Source organism: Tachyglossus aculeatus, chromosome 1, assembly GCF_015852505.1.
Source record: "Tachyglossus aculeatus isolate mTacAcu1 chromosome 1, mTacAcu1.pri, whole genome shotgun sequence".
Classification (NCBI taxonomy): domain Eukaryota; kingdom Metazoa; phylum Chordata; class Mammalia; order Monotremata; family Tachyglossidae; genus Tachyglossus; species Tachyglossus aculeatus.
The window spans coordinates 21,747,798-21,763,847 of NC_052066.1; the positions used below are offsets into that span (position 1 = coordinate 21,747,798).

The 16,050-nt window shown below is 45.0% G+C and overlaps 1 protein-coding gene across 22 annotated transcripts in view; it reads right to left on the reverse strand.

The window, feature by feature from the left end:
• CLASP1 (cytoplasmic linker associated protein 1) overlaps positions 1 to 16,050 on the reverse strand; it is a 442,952-nt gene that overhangs the window by 74,320 nt on the left and 352,582 nt on the right. For 11 of the 22 annotated variants that reach the window (XM_038747583.1, XM_038747582.1, XM_038747577.1 and 8 more), the window contains 2 exons: positions 10,216 to 10,322; positions 2,923 to 3,039 (listed from right to left, as the gene is read on the reverse strand). In XM_038747583.1, the coding sequence (XP_038603511.1) occupies positions 2,923 to 3,039; positions 10,216 to 10,322 (224 nt within the window). The remainder of the gene's footprint in view (positions 1 to 2,922; positions 3,040 to 10,215; positions 10,323 to 16,050) is intronic. The other 11 variants (XM_038747595.1, XM_038747592.1, XM_038747590.1 and 8 more) reach the window with 1 other exon arrangement.

Sequence of the window (16,050 nt, forward strand, 5' to 3'; positions counted from 1 at the left end):
AAATGGGGATTAAGACTGTGAGTCCCATGTGGAACAAGGACAGTGTCCAACCTGATTAGCTTGAAACAGAGCTTGACACATAGTAAGCACGTAACAAATACCATTACCATTATTATTATTATTTTTATAAGGAGACATGCCCCCTATCCACAAGGAGCTTGCAGGCTAGATGGCAAGACAGACTTTAATATAAATATATTAGGGAGATCCACTTCAGTGCTTGAAGGGTATAGATCCAATTGTATGAGAAATACAGAAGTATTCTAGACTGTAAATTCTTTTTGGGCAGAGAATATGTCTACCAACTCCTTAGTATTGTACTCTCCCAAGTGCTTAGTGCAGTGCTCTGCATATGATAAGCACTCAATAAATACCACTGATTGAATGATTGACTGAAGGGAGATCAGCCTTGCAAACCATCACCTGCTCAAGATGATGATCAAGATTTATGCCTGGAAAGCAGACACTACCCTAGCTGTACATTACTTCAGGACAGTGTGGATGAGTTAAGGAAACGTCAGTTTGCTGGAAAGCACTTTTATTCTTTTTATACTTAGGAGTTTGGGCTTAAAATGTATCGTCACTTCAAATTATGTGTTAGCTCTGAGACTGGGCACGGGCACTGAGTTTGGAAAAAAATGAGAAATCACAGGAGTTATGCCCACAGCAGGGGAGAGGTGCTTACCAAACTGTGGGAGGAGGAGGAAAAGATGGTTCAGTGCTTCCTTGGGCAGAAGTAATGTGGCCTCGTGAAAAGTTCACTGGCATGGGAGTCAGAAGACCTGGATTCTAATCCCGGCTCTGCCTCTTGACTATTTCGTGACCCTGGAAGGTCACTTAACTTCTCCATGCTTCAGTTTTCTTTCGTAGAAAGAGAACTCAATTCCTGTTCTCCCTCCCCCTTAGACCGTGAGCCTCATGTGGGACAGGGCATGTGACCGATCTCAATGACCTGTGTCTATCCTAGCACTTAGCAAGAGCTTAACGAATACCACAGTGACTAATTATTATCATTACTATGTCCACTTTAGAGGGTGGAGAAGCTGGGCACGCAATGGTTAAGTGATTGAACCAAGAGTTATAACCAGGCACTGTGTTCTTGATGTTGAATGGAAACACAGACCACCCAGTTTCAGAAGATAAAAGCAACAAAACACGGGATCCCCAAAGATAAGTTTTTCATATTAAATAACTGGCACTGAAAATACTTTTTCTTTGTCTTCCTTGTTAGAGTATAAGCTCCTTGTGGGCAGGTAACGTGTCCTTTTGTGATTATGTATTTTGTAAATGCCTACTATTATGCACTGCACCAAATGGGCCTTTAAAACACGCTGATACTACTACTATTACTGCTCCCACCACTATTCCTCCTCTTCCTCCTCCTACTACAAATTCTTAAACTCCCATAAGAAGCAAAACACATTTGGACAGAGCCATTGTGCTACCCAAAGAACAGTAGCAGGGCAACCCTGGAAGAGGGAGATCAAGTTATCCTTTTAATTCTAACATTTCTAGACTGTCAGCTCATTGTGGGCAGGGAATGTGTCTGTTTTATTGTTGTGTTGTACTCTGCCAAGCGCTTAGTAACAGGGTCCTGCACATAGTAAGTGCTCAATAAATACGATTGATTAATTAAAGAAGTCTCCGGGGTCCAGGCCGTAGGGAGGAGGGAAGAGGGGCAGGCGTTGTGACTTCTGCTTGGGTTTCCTAACTGATGGAGATGAAAACTTGTCAGCTGAAACTAACTGAGCTTCTGACTTAACAGGAGGAGAACCTGAATGTGCTTCAGGCTTCAGTGTAGACTATGCAGTGGACTCCTCTTCCCCTTAAGGTGTTGGTGGAAATTTTGCTCTGAATTTTTAGTTTGTAAGTCATGACTGATCCTCTCCAACATTCATTCAATCATATTTACTGAGTGCTTCCTGTGTGCAGAGCACTGTACTAAGCACTTGGGAAGTACAAGTCGGCAACATATAGAGATGGTCCCGACCCAACAACGGGCTCTGCTGCAGACAGCAGGGAGGTGTTATGTTTGAGCTCCTTCGCATCGCATGGATTTGATGCGAAATGCGTCATATCCCCATCACTTGAGTCACCAGGGCTCTCAAATTCTGAGTGTAGACAGCCTGATGTGTCTTACCAGTTGTTTCTATTTTGCGCTCGCAGGTAAGGAGGGTCAGGTGCAATTCGAGTCTCTGACATACTTTGGCCCTGGAATTTATGCTTTAGTCTTTAAATCTCACCATGTCAGTACACTGAGCGATACAATCAAGAACACAGCTGAGGGCCATCTGGGCCGCATGAAAACTAAATCGCGGCTCTGTGCTTGTCCTACTGGCACAGCCTAGTGGAAAGAACACGGGCCTCAGAGTCAAAGGACCTCAGTTCTAATCCCACTTCTGCTACTTGCCTGCTATATGACTTTGAGCAAGTCACTTAACTTCTCTGGGCCTCAGAACCCATAAAGGGGGTTCAATACCCACTCTCCCTCCTACTCACAATTTAAGCCCCACGTGGGACCTGATGATCTCGTATCTAGTGCTTAGTACAGTGCTTTGGTACATAGTAAGTGCTGAACAAATACAATTATTATTATTATCGTTATGATTATTTTTCACTAGGGAGGGACTGCCTGGAGTGGAGAACTAAAGAAAATGCTGCAGCCTAGAATCCTTCAGCCTATTATACTGTGGATGAATGCAACAATGTAAATGGAGGAGGCAACCAGAAGTTCCATTCACAGTGCTTCACACACCCCTAAAGGTCTCTCTCTGGCTTCCCACACCCCAATTCTTGGAAGACGTTACAGGGATCCCCTTCGAGGCATCTGAAAAGCTTCTGTTAGAAAAAAAATCAAAAGTCGACCTTGGAAATGCAATAATATTGTGACACCTCAGACAAGTTTAACAGGTAGCGTGTTACCTGGGAGAGTAAGAACGCCTGAAAGTCTTGTGGGAAGGAGCAGTGGGGATGGAGTTAGGCTGAGAAAGGGGAGGGGTGTACTTCGACAGCCCATCGGCACTCCAACCCCAGAACCGACTGTAGTGAGCAGAGGAGGAAAAAAATCAGAGAGAGAAAGGGAGAGGGAGAAAGCAGAAGGCGGGGGGAGAAACTAAAATCTGAGTGAATTACGCTCCTGAAGGAAGCTAGATCAAAATCAACAGAAACAAAATTAGACAGGATACTTCAAGGAGAGCCTTCCATTTATACATACTATAAATTGGTTGAGATTTCTTTTCAATTTCCTTGTGAACTGGCCAAACTGTATTCTCTCAACTCCCCAAATGAAGGCGTAGACGTACAGATTACTGGCATTCTCGTCCATTAGATTATAAACTCCCTGTGGGCAGAGACAGGATCTTCTACATTAATAATAATAATAATGATGATGATGATGGTATTTGATAAGCGCTTACTATGTGCCAAGCACTGTTCTAAGCACTGAGGGGGATACAAAGTGTGCTGAGGGGGATACAAAGTAATCAGGTTGTCCCACCTGGGGCTCGCAGTCTTAATCCCCATTCTGCAGACAAGGTAACTGAAGCTCAGAGAAGTTAAGTGACTTGCCCAAAGTCACACAGCTGACAAGTGGCGGAGCCGGGATTAGAACCCATGGCCTCTAACTCCTAAACCCGTGCTCTTTCCACTGAGCCACGCTAAGGCCTCAGTACACTGCTGTGCTCAATAAACACATCTGATTGATTGATTGGCAGTGGACAGAAAGAGGGAAGAGAAAAGAGAGAAAGCAGGAACCTGGATCATAGAGACTGTAATACAATTCCTTATACATACCAAAAAAGGGCGAGAAAAGAACTACGTACACCCACTTTGATTCTGAGGATGGGAGTGGTTTTTGAAAGTCTCATGTAAAACGACTTCCGTACCACTGAACCAAAGAAATTCATTCAGTTTCAAAAAAATGAAAAATCACAGACTTCTGATCTGAGCCTCTATGGAGTTTATCTTTGCTTCAGTCCAACTTGTTGCTTGTTATTAAGCACTTAATAAATACCACAATTATATTATGATCATCATAAAAAAGAGGTCTACGGAAGCACAGAAACTTCAAGCCATGGTTTGCATGAAGGTCCTAGCTGGTACCTGATTATTAGTGGTGGCTCACGGGAAGTCAGTGGAGGAATGTTGCAGTCTACAAGATTAGAGACCACAACTTGAAAGCTTAGATGACTACATGTGCATAACAGAGCTCAAAGCTCTACATATGGAAGGTTAGGCCAACCAACATTTCACAGAGAGGAAGACTGAGGCCCAGAAAGATTTAAGGAACCTTTTTTGAGGTCCCTCCTACCCAGGCCGTGGACTCAACGGGCAGAAATCCAGTCCGTGGGCCCACTTCTACCACTAGAAATTTACTCTGGTGGGTTCTAACTCAGCTCTGTTTTCTGCTCACCAGCTCTACCATTCTTCCCAAATTGACTCCCACCAACTTTTCCCAACCTTCAACTCCCACCTGTTGTCCCCACAGAGATGCAGGCCCCTTTGGGGTTGGAATTGTCACCTTACTAGCCTAACTGCACACCAACCTGTTACCTAACTGTAAAGTGGAAGAGTGGAAACCGCAGATGTCTTTGAGGCACATGACAGGGAAAATCATTAAACCTGTTGTGGCAGCCAAAACACGGAAACGTTTTCGCAGAAGGTATCGCCCTTTTAAAAGCAGGTTTCACTTTGTGTGTGTCTGTATGTGTGTACACATACACGTGTGTCGGTAGTTTAAGATGCAGGGGCCAAGATCCTTTGGGCATAATACCATTCTCATCAATGGTATCCGTTGAGTGTCTATTGCGTGCACAGCACTGTACTAATCACTTGGGAGAGTACAATCCAACAGAGTTGACAGACACATCCCCTGCCCACAACAAGCTTCCAGGCTAGGGGGAACCATCAGTGGGAAGCAGTTTGGCAGTCCAGCTCAAACTTTGCTAAAAAGATGTCACAGAAGCTGTGAGCCAGTCCTGACTGTAAATTAAGTGCTAGTCACCCTTAACTGTAAGATCGCCTTTAAACTGAAAACTCCCTGTGGGCAGGAAACATGGCTACCAATTCTGCTGGACTGTACTCTCCCATGCGCTTAGTACAGTGCCTTACACCTAGGAAGCAAGAGTGTGGCTTAGTGGTAAGGGCATGGGCTTGGGAGTCAGAGGACATGGGTTCTAATCACGGCTCTGCCACTTGTCTGCTGTGTTACCTTGGGCAAGCCACTTAGCTTATCTGTGCCTCAGTGACCTCATCTGTAAAATGGAGATTAAGACTGTGAGCCCCACGTGGGATCTGATGACCTTGTATCTAACCCAGCGTTTAGAAAAGTGCTTGGCACATAGTAAATGCTTAACAAATATTATTATTATTATTACTAAATGCCATTGACTGATAGATTGATTACCTCTACTACTCCCCTCCCAAGTCCCTGAAAACCTTGCCTACTTCTTTTAGATAAAATCGAAAGCATCAATCATGAAATTCCAAAACCTTTCCCAATATTCCCTCAGTTGGCCTCTACTGATGCTTCCAAGCCTTTCTCCTCTGCTTTCCAACTGTCTCTTGAAGCTCACTTTCAAATACACCTCGATACCCGCGCCTCTATCCTTATCAGCTCCCAAAAGCACTTACCCCTAATCTCCTTCCCTCCTCCACTGACATTTTCAACCTCTCAACTACCTCCCCTTTAAACCCACTCAGATCTCCCGCCCTACCTCCTTCCCCTCCCCACAGCACCTGTATATATGTATGTACAGATTTATTACTCTATTTATTTTACTTGTACTTATTTCCTATTCTATTTATTTTGTTAATGATGTGCATTTAGCTTTAATTCTATTTGTTCTGACGACTTGACACCTGTCCCCATGTTTTGTTTTGTTGTCTGTCTCCCCCTTCTAGACTGTGAGCCTATTGTTGGGTAGGGACAGTCTCTATATATCGCCAACTTGTACTTCCCAAGAGCTTAGTACAGTGCTCTGCACACAGTAAGCGCTCAATAAATACAACTGAATGAATGAATCTCCCCCATTCTAAAAAAAAACACCCCTCTTTTGATCCCGTAGTCCTTTACAGCTATCACCACATCCCACACACCCATTCCTGTCCAAACTCCTGGAACAGGTCATTTAATCTCGCTGCCTTTACTTGGTCTCCACTATTTCTCTTCTCGACACACTGCAGTCAAGTTTTTTACACCTTTAGTCCCCCTCGTACTGGGTTTTCTGAGGTCATCAATAAGCTCTTCAGAGCCAAGTTCAACGGCCTGTACCCTATCCTGGTTCTTCTCAATTTTTCATCTGTTTTTGACATTGAGGACCCCACCCTCCCCCTTGAAACACCATCAGGCCTCGGTTTGGCTTGCCTTTAACGGTAATAAGTCAGAAAATGTCCTGTGGGTCAGAGCTTTTGGGCCATTCTGAAACCAAGAAGAATTGAAGGGATCACCTGAAAGTCAGAAATTTCATCCCAGTAAATCAGGGAAAAGAAACGGCCAGGGTCATAAGTGACACTTCTCCGATATTTAACTACTACGGGCAATACCAAAATGCTAGGGTCAGGGTCGCTCTGTTACTCTATAATCAGGATGTCTTATCAAGTCTACAGCCAGGAATCTGTATTTTCCCAATACTATAATTATGGAAAATTATTATGCCACTTCTTTCTATTTTCGAGATATTTACCTGATGACAAGAAACACCACGTTTCTGAAAAGATGTTTCTTTATAAGGAAAGGCTTATGATGGATCAAGCGCTTAGTACAGTGCTCATATGCAGTAAGTGCTCAATAAATACCACTGCCTGATCCATCTGGATATTTTCATCCTGCCAGTACATCGGCACTGCTCTGTTTTTCGGACTCTGCCTAATCAGTGACAATGGAAGTTGGGCTTCCCTGTTGGAAAGCGCTGCAAAAAGAAATCTGATTTCTGTGGATATCTTCTTCAAGATGGGACCTGCCATCTTCAATCCCTTGCCATCTGCAGACCGCTCAAGAGTATACCCTGAAGCAGCAGCATGGCAGAGTGGATAGACCATGGGCCTGGGAATCAGAAGGTCATGGGTTCTAGTCCCAGCTCTGCCACTTGTCTGCTGTGTGACCTTAGGCAAGTCACTATACTGCTCTGGGCCTGAGTTCTCTCATCTGTAAAATGGGGATCGAGACTGTTAGCCCCATGTGGGACAGGGACTGTGTCCAACTGGATTTGCTTGTATCCACCCCAGGACTCAGTTAGTACAGTGCCTGACACATAGCAAGCACTCAACATATACCATTATCATTATTATTATCATTACCCCTTTTCCCATAAACTACTTTGGCAGTGCCCCCTCACCCTGATCAAGCCGTTCATCAGAGAGGTTTGTGGAGCAAAGTGAACTGTGTGAGTGACAACTCTTTGAATTTGCTTGCCTACCACATAGCGAAAGGGCTTCCGGGCCCTGAAATGGTCTAAAGGCAGCAGTGAAAGGGAGAAAAGGAGCAGAAAGTGATGGAGATGATCCACAATTGGACAACCCATACCCTGATAGTCAAGAATAGAGTTTGGGCAGTGTGGTTAAGCATTTGGTAAAGGGCTCTGCATATAGTAAGTGCTCAACAAATACTACTGATTGATTGATTGACTGCACCTGTGCAATTCCGCCACCTTGCCTGAGGCTCATACAGCCGAGAATAGAGGTCTCCGAAAGGCGACCGTCCAATCATTTGGTTATGGGATAGAGCACTATCCCGTCTGTTTCTTTCCCTTTGTATTCAAATGGTGACTCCTCTGCCATATACCTAAAACCATTTAGTTTTCACACTCTGCATACCTAACCGAGGCACAACTGTGTGCAAAGGATAAATTACACTTCTAATTTCTTGCTGGTTATGGGTCCAAAACAGTCGTATTTCCGACAAGAAACTCCACCATGCAAGAATAAAATGGTTCCTGCTTTTGGACAGTCCTCCGTTCTATCAACTAAGTCTGTTGGGGAGCGGAAGCAGTTTGCTTGTTCTTTGCAACAAGATTAAAAAACTTGTTTTTGGCCTCTCATTAGCTCCAGTCAGCTCCCTGATCCCTTGGGATGGACAGAAAAAGATAGGGCCATGGACAGGGTTCAGACAGGAGTTGACAGTGGCCCCTTGCCTCTACTTTGGGATTTACGCAGGGGTTGGGAAGAGATTGGGATGAGGGAGGGGGAGACGGGACGATCGCTCAGCCAAACCATACGGTCATCAACGGGAGGCAATCAGCAGGAGGCTGGGCTCTGGTAAGCCCGCCCAAGAGATGGAGATGATCCACAATTGGATAGCTGACATCCCAGACGGTCAAGAATAAAGAGTTTGGGTGGTGCAGTGAGGGCTTAGTACGGGGCTCTGCACATAGTAAGCGCTCAATCAACACCACCGATTGATTGATTGACTGCCATCTTGCCTGAGAATAGAAAGGTGACTGTCCACCCAATCAGTTATGGGATATATCACCACTCTGTCTGTCACCTTCCCTTTGTTTTCAAATGGCGACTCCTCAGTGGCCCACAGAAAGTTGGTCTTCTTGGGATCGGGTGCTAGGTCTCGGAATTTCAGCATGTTCTACCCTGTATATGCTTATATATGTATGTATATATGTACACACGTATGCACACACACACACAAACACTCACACACATATATGTATATATGGGTGCTATATATAGGCTAGCCTGTGTGTATACACTGTTCATGTGTATTTATATATTGTGTGCATTCACCTGTCTACATGTTTTGTTTCGCTGACTGTCTCCCCCTTCTAGACTGTGAGCCCGTTGTTGGGTAGGGGTCGTCTCTAGATGTTGTCAACTTGTACTTCCAAAGCGCTTAGTACAGTGCTCTGCACACAGTAAGTGCTCAATAAATACGATTGAATGAATGAATGAATTAACTTTATAGAGAGCTAAATACATGCATATAGCTATCTCTCGATATAGCAAAATAGCTCTATAGATGTGTACAAATTTTACACACGTATGCATGCGCTCGCACACACACACACACACACACACACATACACAGACACACACACACGCATCCCTGGAATTTGAAGAAGGTGTGACTGATGGGGAAAACGACCCTGCAGGGCCCACGAGGCCGAACGAGCCCCCGATGGCCACCACCCCAAGCATAAGCAAAGTCCGGCAAGATGTCGGCAGCGTTTTCTAACTCCCAGCCGCTCCCCAACTACGACGGCCGGACTTAACCATACTCGGGGAGGTCCTGACAGGCCCACATGCATAAACATCTCTGGAAGGAGTTCATTTTGTCTAGTAACAGGTGAGATCCTCGGGAGGGTCAAAGAAAAACCCAAAAAACTAGAACACAATCTGCTGAGACTTGGCCGCTCGGCTGACTTCTGCTCTGGGAGTTGTGGAAACAGGAAAAGAGCGGTAAGAGTGGTAGGTATATGAGCCTTTGGGATGGAGCTCCCCACAAAGCCCGCCTGATCCGCTATGTTGGAAGCCCACAATTTATTTTAGTTGCTGTCTCGCCATCTGGATAAGAAGCTCCTTGAGGCCAAGGAGAGGGTCTGCCAACTCTGTTGTTCTCTCCCAAGTGCTTAGTGGAACTGTTCTGCACAGGGTATGTGCTTACTAAGTACTACTGATCGACCGCAAACATCACTACTCCCTTGCCATTCGGTTTCGTGGATATTTAGTCTGTCTCCCACTGCGGTTTATTGGTAGAATATTGTGGGCAGGGAACGTGTCTACCAACTCTGTTATACCGTACCCTCCCCAGGACTTAGTACAGTGCTCTGTAAACAAGTAACAGCTCAAGAAATACCACTGACTGACTGACTGAGTAGGATTTTCGAAGCCCCTGCAACACAGTCACAGGAGAGTTGGGTATCCTAGCCCGACTTCCACCCAACAGACCTGAAGCCTTAATGGTTTCCCTCCAGTGAGGTTTCAAAATCACAACACTGCCACATCTTGCCTCAGAGTGAAAGTCCACAGAGGACAGATCTCGGATTTGGGGGAGGCAGACACACAGACAAACTGTTCTCTGGTGCTCTGGGTGAGCTGCCGAGATACTGAAATATCGCAACGGGGACGTAGGCTAAGTATCCATATGGAAAACCCACCCCTGTGGGAGCGGGATGGACAATTAGAAGCAACTGATCGTATAATGAAATCTGGAGCCAGGTGGGACGCTGAGGTAGCTTTAAGCTTTCTCGCTGGGGACAACTATTTTACCTGGGCGACAGGCCTCCATGGGAACAGTTGGTAGGTGAGGTCAACGGACTGGTCCGGCTGCTGGAATGGCGTGAGGAAGTTCGGCCAATGGTGTTGCTGGGAGAGCCCTGGGTCAAAAAACAGACAAAGCACCGTGAGATGGGGCACTCTATAACACCCTGGATGATATAGCAGGAGGAAGGTACATGTAAACAACAAATCAATCAGTCAAACCAGCGCTATTTATTGAGCACTTACTGAGCCCCACAGCACTTATGTACATATCTGTAATTGATTTACTGGAGAAGCAGCGTGGCTCAGTGGAAGGAGCCCGGGCTTTGGAGTCAGATGTCATGGGTTCAAACCCCGGCTCCGCCACTTGTCAGCTGTGTGACTTTGGACCACTTCTCTGTGCCTCAGTTACCTCATCTGTAAAATGGGGATGAAGACTGTGAGCCCCCCGTAGGACAACCTAATCACCTTGTAACCTTCCCAGCACATAGGAAGCACTTAATAAATGCTATCATTATTATTATTATTTACTCATACTGATGTCTGTCTCCCCCTCTAGACTGTAAGCTCGTTGCGGGCAAGGAACGTGTCTGCTATATTGTACTTTCCCAAGTGGTTAGTACAGTGCTCTGCTCACAGTAAGGGCTCAATAAACATTACTGATTGTCTGTTGTGTGCAGAGCACTGTACTAACCACTTGAGAGAGCACAATACAACAGAGTTGGTAGACACACTCCCTGCCCATAACAAACTTTACAGTCTAGAGGGGGAGACAGACATTGGTATGAATGAATAAATGACAGATACGTATGTAGGTGCTGTGGGGCTAAAGATGGGGTGAATAAACAGTGCAAATCCAAGTGCACTCTTTATTCACCCCACATTAATAATAATAATAATAATAATAATTATTATTATTATTATTTTGGTATTTGTTAAGCACTTACTATGTGCCAACCACTGTTCTAAGCGCTGGGGGAGACAGAACGTCACCTGACTGTCCCACATGGGGCTCACAGTCTTAATCCCCATTTTACAGCTGAGGAAACTGAGGCACAAAGAAGTTAAGTGACTTGCCCAAAGTCACACAGCTGACTAGATTAGAACCCACGACCTCTGACTCCCAAACCCGGGCTCTTTCCACTAAGCCACGCTGCTATTCATTCAATTGTATTTATTGAGCGCTTACTGTGTGCAGAGCACTGTACTAAGCGCTTGGGAAGTACAAGTTGGCGATTCTTATACATCTCACAACTGTCTGTTTGCATGTCCTAATTTTGCTTATTTCATCGATACTAGTGCATCTCAACAGGATTGCCACCAACAATGCCATTTTCAAACAGGACAGTTTTAAAAACAACAAATATAAGCATATCATTTTGCTATGGAAGTGATCCACTATTATCTCATTTACATTCAGTCAGTCGATGGTATTAATTAAGCACTTACTCTGCAGAACACTGAATCAATCGCTTGGGAAAGTATAATATGACAGAGTTGGTAGACATGATCCCTGCCCACAAGGAACTTACAGTCTAGAGGGGACAACAGACAATCAAATTGGCATTTGCCCTTTGGCAGAAAGCAAAAAAGGAACTGAGAAGCCGAGTGGCCTAGTGGATAGAGCACAGGCCTAGGAGTCAGGAGGACCCGGGTTCTAATCCCCACTCCACCACTTGTCTGCTGTGTGACCTTAGGCAAGCCACTTAACTTCTCTGGGCCTCAGCTACCTCATCTGTACAATGGGGTTTAAGACTGTGAGCCCCATGCGGGACAGGGAATGTGTCCGACCTGATCAGCTTGTATCTACCCCAGCACTTGGAACAAAGCTTTGCACACAGCAGGCACTCGATAAATACGATTGAATAAACAGTGCCTGGCATAGAGTAAGCACTGAACTAATACCATTCAAAAAAACTGGTTGAGAAAGAGCAAGGAAGAAATGGTCTGATTACCTAAGCATCTCCACCTGTCCAGTGGCAAGCACAGTGAGTACTACAAATTGAGTCATCCTTAATGCGGGGTTTCGCGAGAATGCAACCTTCAGGTTTTAGAAGAACTAAGTGTCCCACCTTATAAAAATGGGATGCTTTCTTAACCCCACTTTGCAACAAGAGAGTTAAAGAAATCAGAGAGAGCAGGCTACACCCTGGAAGCTGGTATGCCTTGACAGCATGCCCTTGATGGGACGCGGCACTTGAGTCCGTTGTTGGGTAGGGACCGCCTCTATATGTTGCCGACTTGTACTTCCCAAGAGCTTAGTATAGTGCTCTGCACACAGAAAGCGCTCAATAAATATGACTGAATGACTGAATGAATGACTATCAATAACTTTCTGATGATAAATATGGCCTGGGCACCTGTGGGTCAACGTGTGTTCTTGGCCAACAACATCGGGAATGATCCAACCTATAGGTCAGCCCCAATTCACTGTCTCCCTCCCCTTCAATTCATTTATTCATTCAATCGTATTTATTGAGTGCTTACTGTGTGCAGAGCACTATACTAAGCGCTTGGGAAGTACAAGTCGGCAACATAAAGACGGTCCCTACCCAACAATGGGCTCACAGCCTAGAAGGGGGAGACAAGCAACCAAACAAATCACTGTTCCCAGACTAAACCTCGCTTTTCCTCATCTCCCACTCCCTTCTGCATCACCCCGACTTGATCTCTTTGCCCTTCCGCCCTTTCCCAGACCCACAGCACTTACATATGTAACTATCATTTTATTTATTTGTATTTCAGTCTTTCTCCCCACCTCTAGACTGTGAGCTTGTTGTGGGCAGGGAATGTCACTGTTTATTGTTGTATTGTCCTTTCCCAAGTGCTTAGTACAGTGCTCTGCACACAGTAAGCGCTTAATAAATACAACTGAATGACTGTTCTGCTTATCAACATTTGCACTGGAGGGAAATTAGGAGATAGAAAAGTCTGTTCTGTGTGGTCCCATCGCTGTTCGGATGGAAACTGGGTGGGGAAGGGCAGAGGATGAAATGAATTCAATCTATCAACCACTCATATTTGTTGAGTGTTTACGGTGCAGCTCACTGAACTAAGCGCTTTGGATAGTACAATACAACAGAATTAGCAGAAATGTTCCCTGCCCATAACAAGCTTATAGTCTAGAGGGGGAGACAGATAATAATATAATAGTAATTATTATTATTATGGTATTCGTTAAGCGCTTACTATATGCCAGGCACTGTACTAAGCGCTGGGGTGGATACAAGCAAATCGGGTTGGACACAGTCCCTGTCCCACTTGGGGCTCACAGTCTCAATCCCCACTTTCCAGATGAGGTCACTGAGGCCCAAAGAAGTGAAGTGACTTGCCCAAGGTCACACAGCAGGCAAATGAGAGAGCCAGGATTAGAACCCATGACCTTCCGACTCCCAGGCTCATGTTCTATCCATTACGGCATGCTGCTTCCCAATATGAATATGAATAAATAATTTATAATATGTAATTTCTACATATTCATTCATTCATCCAATCGTATTTATTGAGCGCTTACTGTGTGCAGAGCACTGTACTAAGCGCTTGGGAAGTACAAGTTGGCAACATATAGAGACGGTCATGTACATAAGTGCTGTGGGACTGGGGTTGGGGTGAATATCAAATATCACAGATTGAAGTGCATAGTTGGCGGTGAAGGGAGGGTGAGCTGGGGAAAAGAGGGTTTAATTCTTAGTAATATTAATATTGATATCAATAATAATTATAATGATATATGTGAAGTGCATAGTAGGTGCCAGGCACTGTACTAAGTGCTGAGGTAGATACCCGATAATTAAGTTGGACAGTCTCTGTCCTACACGGGGCTCAAAGCCTAGGGGAGGGAGAACTGATACTTCATTCCAATTTTACAGCTGAGAAAACTGAGGCAAAGAGAAGGTATGTGACTTCATAATTATAATAATAATAATAATGGTATTTGTTAAGCACTTTCCAGATGATGGTATTTGTTAAGCACTATCCCCATTTTCCAGATGAGATCACTGAGGCCCAGAGAAGTGAAGCGACTCGCCCAAGGTCACACAGCTGACGGTTGGTGGAGTCGGGATTTGAACCCACGACCTCTGACTCCAAAGCCCGGGCTCTTTCCACTGACCCACGCTGCTTCTGTAAAATGGGGGTGAAGGCTGTGAGCCTCCCCGGGGGACAACCTGATCACCTTGTTAACCTCCCCAGCGCTTAGAACAGTGCTTTGCACGTACTAAGCGCTTAATAAATGCCATTATTATTATTATTACTTACTATGTGCCAAGCACTGTTAATAATAATAATAATAATAATAATGGCTTTTATTAAGCGTTTACTATGTGCAAAGCACTGTTCTAAGCGCTGGGGAGGTTACAAGGTGATCAGGTTGTCCCACGGGGGGCTCACAGCCTTAATCCCCATTTTACAGATGAGGTAACTGAGGCACAGAGAAGTTGACTTGCCCAGAGTCACGTAGCTGAAAATTGGCAGAGCTGGGATTTGAACTCATGATCCCTGACTCCAAAGCCCATGCTCTTTCCACTGAGCCATGCTGCACTATTCTAACCGCTGGGGTAGATACAAGGTAATCAGGTTGTCCCACATGGGGCTCACAGTCTTAATCCCCATTTTACAGATGAGGGAACTGAGGCACAGAAAAGTGAAGTGTACACAGAAAAGTGTACAGTGCTCTGCACATAGTAAGTGCTCAAAAAATACGATTGATGATGATGATGATGAAGTGACTTGGCCAAGATCACACCGCAGACAAGTGGAGGAGCCAGGATTGGAACCCATGGCCTCTGACTCCCAAACCCGGGCTCTTCACTAAACCACAATGCTTCTCATGAGATTGTCAACTCCTTGAGGGCAGGAACTGCGCCTACCAACTCTGTTTACTGTACTCTCCCAAGCATTAAAAACAGTGTTCTGCACACGGGAGGCGCCCGATAAATATAAATGACTGACTGTTCGATACCGCTGATTGATTGATGGATTACCCAAGGTCACGCAGTGATTGATGGATTACCCAAGGTCACGCAGTGGAGCTGACATTAGAACCCAGGTCCCCTAACTGCTAGGCCAGTGTTCTTAACTCTAGCCCACGCTGCTTTGTCTATTGGCTTCTCCTCTACGGAGTCTTCCGCCTTCCCCTTCCTTCCTCTCCCCCTCGTCCCCCTCTCCATCCCCCCCATCTTACCTCCTTCCCTTCACCACAGCACCTGCATATATGTATATATGTTTGTACATATTTATTACTCTATTTATTTATTTATTTATTTTATTTGTACATATCTATTCTATTTATTTTATTTTGTTAGTATGTTTGGTTTTGTTCTCTGTCTCCCCCTTTTAGACTTTGAGCCCACTGTTGGGTAGGGACTGTCTCTATATGTTGCCAATTTGTACTTCCCAAGCGCTTAGTACAGTGCTCTGCACATAGTAAGCGCTCAATAAATACGATTGATATATTAGCCGGGGGAAAGAGAGTCGTGCCCTGTATTTGAAGAGGATTCCTCCTATTTATTTTATCTATTTATTTTATTTTGTTAGTATGTTTGGTTTGGTTCTCTGTCTCCCCCTTTTAGACTGTGAGCCCACTGTTGGGTAGGGACTGTCTCTATATGTTGCCAACTTGTACTTCCCAAGTGCTTAGTACAGTGCTCTGCACACAGTAAGTGCTCAATAAATACGATTGATTGATTGATTGATTGATGGTGGGTTTTGGCCACGTGACCAGGAATGGCTCGAGACACATATCACAACTCCAGCCTGACCATCTCAAGGACTCTTCACAATACTCCCAATCATTTGAGGTAGAAGGAAAGCAGTGTGGCTTAGTGGAAACAGCACGGGCTTGGA